The 6221-nt window shown below is 41.8% G+C and overlaps 1 protein-coding gene across 7 annotated transcripts in view; it reads right to left on the reverse strand.

Moving 5' to 3' along the window:
• The window catches only part of LOC118402299 (abl interactor 1-like), a 54578-nt gene extending 53756 nt beyond the window's left edge, over window positions 1-822 (reverse strand). For 6 of the 7 annotated variants that reach the window (XM_052477191.1, XM_052477190.1, XM_035800391.2 and 3 more), the window contains exon 1: window positions 202-822. In XM_052477191.1, coding sequence (XP_052333151.1) covers window positions 202-318 — 117 coding nt within the window. In that variant the 5' untranslated portion in view covers window positions 319-822. The remainder of the gene's footprint in view (window positions 1-201) is intronic. The other variant, XM_052477194.1, reaches the window with a different exon arrangement.
• Window positions 823-6221: the final 5399 nt, after the last annotated feature.

Genomic DNA, 6221 nt, shown 5'->3' on the forward strand with positions numbered 1-6221 from the left:
TGTTATAGGAGAATAGAGTCAGTATATAATGATGAGGTAGGAATTTGTTTTACATTGCCAAAGCCTGTTTAAATAAGAGTTAAATATCCATGGTTAGCGGTCATTGGTCTCAGAGACACATTTCCTGTCTCCGGTTTCACACAGTTCTATAACATTACTTATACGACGAATTCCGCATATAATTCAACATATTATCCTTACCTGTACATAATTGTTTTCACAGTATTCTGCAACCCTCGACAGATTTTGGTAGCTTTCCACGAGTGCTCGTTTACCGGCTGGAATTTCTTCCTCTAGCAACATTTGTAGCTCTGCCATCTTACATCCCTCTGCATTTCCTTTCTTTCTTTCTTTCTTTTCAATGAGGCCAAGCGTTGTGGCTTTCCGTGTGGTGAGAGAGAAAGGGGCTCTCCGCCTGGTGTTGTGAGATTTCTGGCCTCGATTTTATAACTGTCCCAAAATTATACGCGCTCTGGGGCTCGTTGTTAAATGTGATTGGTTCAAATGCTGCATCGATTAGTTGTTGACCAATTGCATTTCAGTGCGATATTCGCTCGTGAACCTAAACCCAAAAGTGATGAAGGTGATGTACAATCCGGTCTAGTGATACAAAGTAGCCTATCCAGTGTTCCATCGATGGCACCCAGCTTTTGTTGCATTCTATATGCTACTTTGTAACATTTTGTCCTTGTGCGTGTGTATCAAAAATATATGCTTTTTTTAAAGGTAAGCAAAACTGAGTTGTTCCAGTCAGCCACAGATTATCCGTTATATTGAACAGAGATACTCAAGTGGCAGCTCTAACAATGAATATACGTTTCTTTAAAAATGGAGGGCAGTCGGAAGGAGGCAAGAGCAGGTGGGACCATTCTAGCCAATGAGAGGGCAGATACGCGTGTGAACAACAGGCCCAACTCAGATATTAAGTGTTTTTTCTCAAAGTTGCCGGGATGTCACGTGTCCTATATAAGTACATTCGTAACAACCTAAGCATTACGACACTTCTATACGATCAAATAATACATTTAAATATTTTGTTGACCAAATAGACTCTCTCATTGACCTCCATACAAAACTCATCGCTTGGGGAGCGAAAAAAAACACGACAAAAAGCCACCTGCTGGAGAATACAGATTTTGGGCCCAGTTATCCCTTTCACCTCTTTCTGAGTCAGCACAACATCTCACATATGAAATCCCCCATGAAGATCATTATGGGCCTTGTAGAAAAGACACTAGGCCTACAACTCCCTAGCAGTTTTGGGGATTATATGTTTTGTTTGACCGAATTTGAGAGGTCAGTATCGGACTGTCTGCATAGGGCTATATGCAGGCAGCAGAGGACTTAATCCATCCAAACATGCATAGGGTCAATTCACCTTCTATCGACTTGGTTCTGTTTTTACATTCACTCATATATTAACATTTAATGTTGAGAATGTTTGCAACAACTGAATAGCCTCAAGTGAAAATAATATGTAACAATCATATTATATAGGCATGTCGCCTATCCATATAATAATACGAGGTGCGAGGGTATTGAATAGGCCTATTGATTTCAATGACACATTATGAAAGCCTGTTGATTTAATACCATTTAAAAATGGACATTATTGCTGCCATGTAACTTTGTTGTCACAGAGGTGACTGAATGTTAAATCTGTGTATGTCCTCCTGGTTGTGACAAAGTCATGGAGCACACCAACGAAGACGAGTTCGGACCCGGTTTGATGCCGCATTGCGAGTGATTCAGAGTTTACCTGCAGATTGTGGGCTAATTATCCATTAATAACTATACTAGACTATACATTAAATCAGGAAATGAATTGTGGGCTATGTGCTATAACTGAGTAGCCTATTTAGCAGTAACGTTAGCTTGTTTAGCCTATGTCTGCTCACTCTGTTGTATTTAGTCATTTAAAGCTCAGACACACCGTTAAGATTGTCAAACGTTTGCCTGCCGACAGCACTTAGCACCTCAAAGTGTCGGCAGTCATTCTCTTTTGTGTTCACACCACCAAAGACCTTGGAAGTCGTCAGCCACACAGCCTTGTTAAAACACTCCAAACCAGAAGGAGGCAGTAGCATTGTTTTGGAATGCCAATCCGTGCGTAGTCCTTATGGTCTAGATTCCAAGCTATCTGCACAAATTGAACAATGAGACAGATATTTCAACAGATGTATAAATGTGAAGCATCCGGTTGGCGTTTCCACTCACTACCAAATATGGTGATGAGAGGAAGACCAGTGGCCTGCAGTGGAGAAGATGGGTTGAGATTTTGGCTGACATTTTGTTATCTATGAAGTATTTGATCTCCATACAGTTGTTTTCTGATTCCAAACCTAGAATCTGTAACAAACAGTGGACAGCATTTTGTAGATGTTACACTTTTTCAAAGTTTAAAAAAATGGCATTGTTTAGGAGTGCAAGGGCGAATTGCATTATTGCACGATAAGGGGATAGCTGCATCGCAATATGGTGACCGGAGTATGGGCTAGTGAGTGTGTTGAAAGGAAAGCTGTAGGTACACAGTATGTCGAAAGCGCTCTGCTATAGGTTAGACTGTTTACATTGAGCTGCATTTTTTTTCTTCTGTTCCTTTCATGCAACTACCATACTTTGAGCTACCGTACTGCGAGAGTTTGGACTTCCGTTTTTAAGCCAGAGGATGAGTCGTATTTCACTGAGTTTTTTTGTTGTTGTTTATAAAACTGTTGATTGTTTGTAATTTTTTTGATCAAAAATATTGAAGATTAATGTACTGTTGCTTAATGCATATGCTTACTGTGACTGTCACCCTGATCAATCAATCAATTAAGCAAATTTGTTTTAAAAGCCCTTTTTACATCAGCCGATGTCACAAAGTGTTGTACAGAAACCCAGCCTGAAACCCAGCCTAAAACCGCAAGCAAATGCAGATGTAGAAGCACGGTGGCTAGGAAAAACTCCCTAGAAAGGCCGGAACCTAGGAAGAAACCTAAAGAGGAACCAGGCTCTGAGGGGTGGCCAGTCCTCTTCTGGCTGTGCCGGGTGGAGATTATAACTGTAAGGGATTTCTTCCATTGACGGAGAGGCGGACCAAAGCGCAGCGTGGTTATTTAGATTCATGTTTTAATAAATCACTTCACATGAATAAACTAACAAAAACAAGAAACGTGCAAACCCAAACCAGCCCTATCTGGTGCAAAACACAGAGACAGGAACAATCACCCACAAACACACAGTGAAACCCAGGTTACCTAAGTATGATTCTCAATCAGAGACAACTAATGACACCTGCCTCTGATTGAGAACCATACTAGGCCGGAACATAGAAATACCCAAATCATAGAAAAACAAACAGACTGCCCACCCCAACTCATGCCCTGACCATACTAAATAATGACAAAACAAAGGAAATAAAGGTCAGAACGTGACAATAACAAAACATGGCCAAGATGTTCAAACGTTCATAGATGACCAGCAGGGTCAGATAATAATAATCTCAGTGGTTGTAGAGGGTGCAACAGGTCAGCACCTCGGGAGTAAATGTCAGTTGGCGTTTCATAGCCGATCATTCAGAATTAGAGAGAGAGTCTAAAACAGCAGGTCCGGGACAAGGTAGCATGTCCAGTGAACAGGTCAGGGTTCCATAGCCACAGGCAGAACAGTTGAAACTGGAGCAGCAGCATGACAAGGTGGACTGGGGACTGCAAGGAGTCATCAGGCCAGCTAGTCCTGAGGCATGGTCCTAGGGCTCAGAGAAGAGAGAGAGAGAGGGAGAAAGAGAGATAAAGAGAGAGAATTAGAGGTAGCATACTTAAATTCACACAGGACACCAGATAAGACAGAAGAAATACTACACATATAACAGACTGACCCTAGCCCCCCGACACACAAACTATTGCAGCATCAATACTGGAGGCTGAGACAGGAGGGGTCGGGAGACACTATGGCCCTGCCCGACGACAGGGCCAAATAGGCAGGATATAACCCCACCCACTTTGCCAAAGCACAGCCGCTACACCAGAGGGATATCTTCAACCACCAACCTACTACCCTGAGACAAGGCCGAGTATAGCCCACGAAGATCTCCCCCACAGCACGAACCCGAGGGGGGCGCCAACCCGGACAAGAAGATCACGTCAGTGACTCAACCCACTCAAGTGACGCAGCCCTCCCAGGGACGGCATGGAAGAGCACCAGTAAGCCAATGACTCAGCCCCCGTAATAGGGGCAGAGAATCCCAGTGGAGAGTGGGGAACCAGACAGCAGAAACAGAAACAGCAACAGCGGTTCGTCGCTCCAGTGCCTTTCCGTTCACCTTCACACCACTGGGTCACACCACTGGGTCAGACTACACTCAATAATAGGACCTACTGAAGAGACGGGTCTTCAATATAGACTTAAAGGTCGAAACTAAGTCTGCGTCTCACATATGGATAGGCAGACCATTCCATAAAACTGAGCTCTGTAGGAGAAAGCCCCACCTCCAGAAATTCTAGGGACAGTAAGTAGGTCTGCGTCTTGTGACCGTAGAGTACGTGTAGGTATGTACGGCAGGACCAAATTAGAAAGATGGGTAGGAGCAAGCCCATGTAATGCTTTGAATGTTAGCAATAAAACTTTGAAATCAGCCCTAGCCTTAACAGGAAGCCAGTCTAGAGAGGCTAGCACTGGAGTAATATGATCAAATTCTTTGGTTCTAGCCAAGACAGATAAGATCTAAACCAGACCAGAACTTGTCCGTGTAGACCAATTTGGGTTTCCACTCACTCCAAAAGAATGTGGTGATCGATGGTATCAAAAGCAGCACTAAGGTCTAGGAGCATGAGGACAGATGCAGAGCCTTGGTCTGACGCCATTAAAATGTCATTTTCCACCTTCACGAGTGCAGTCTCAGTGCTATGGTGTGGTGTAAAACCAGACTGAAGTGTTTCGTATACATTGTTTGTTGCCTTTCTGTTCCAATTTTCTGGAAGCTTGCTTCAGGGTTCGGGTATTTTCTGTATACCAGGGAGCTAGTTTCTTATGACAAATGTTTTTTGTTTTTAGGGGTGTGACTGCATCTAGGGTATTACGCAATGTTAAATTTAGTTCCTCCGTTAGGTGGTTAACCGATTTTTGTACTCTGACTTCCTTGGGTTGGTGGTGTGAGTCTGAAAGGGCATCTAGGAATCTTTGGGTTGTCTGAGAACTTAGAGCATGGCTTATGATGATCCTTGGTTGGGGTCTGAGCAGATTATTTGTTACGAATTGCAAACATAATAAAATGGTGGTCCGAAAGTCCAGGATTATGAGGAAAAACATTAAGATCCACAATATTTATTCCTCGGTACAAAACTAGGTCCAGAGTATGACTGTGGCAGTGAGTAGGTCTCGATACCAATTATTGGAGGACCAAAAAAAGCAGATACCAATTAATTGGCTGATTTTTAAATATATATTTGTAATAATGACAATTACAACAATACTTGAACTTAATATAATATGTAAATAAAAATCAATTTAGTCTCAAATAAATAATGAAACATGCTCAATTTGGTTTTAAATAATGCAAAAACAAGGTGTTGGAGAAGAAAGTAAAAGTGCAATATGTGCCATGTAAAAAAGCTAATGTTTAAGTTCCTTGCTCAGAACATGAGAACATATGAAAGCTGGTGGTTCCTTTTAACATGAGTCTTCAATATTCCCAGTTAAAAAGTTTTAGGTTGTAGTTATTATAGGACTATTTCTCTCCATACCATTTGTATTTCATATACCTTTGACTATTGGATATTCTTATAGACACTATAGTATTGCCAGCCTAATCTCGGGAGTTGATAGGCTTGAAGTCATAAACAGTGCTGTGTTTCAAGCATTGCGAAGAGCTGCTGGCAAACACAGGAAAGTGCTGTTTGAATGAATGCTTACGAGCCTGCTGCTGCCTATCAGACTGCTCTATCAAATATCAAATCATAGACTTAATTATAATATAATAGACAGAAATACGAGCCTTAGGTCATTAATATGGTCAAATCCGGAAACTATCATTTCGAAAACAAAACGTTTATTCTTTCAGTGAAATGCGGAACCATTCCGTATTTTATAAAATGGGTGGCATCCAAAAGTGTAAATATTGCTGTTACATTGCACAACCTTCAATGTTATGTCATAATTATGCAAAATTCGGGCAAATTAATTACGGTCTTTGTTAGGAAGAAATGGTCTTCACACAGTTCGCAACGAGCCAGGTGGCCCAA

This window comes from Oncorhynchus keta, chromosome 23 (assembly GCF_023373465.1).
Source record: "Oncorhynchus keta strain PuntledgeMale-10-30-2019 chromosome 23, Oket_V2, whole genome shotgun sequence".
In the NCBI taxonomy this organism is placed as follows: Eukaryota; Metazoa; Chordata; class Actinopteri; order Salmoniformes; family Salmonidae; genus Oncorhynchus; species Oncorhynchus keta.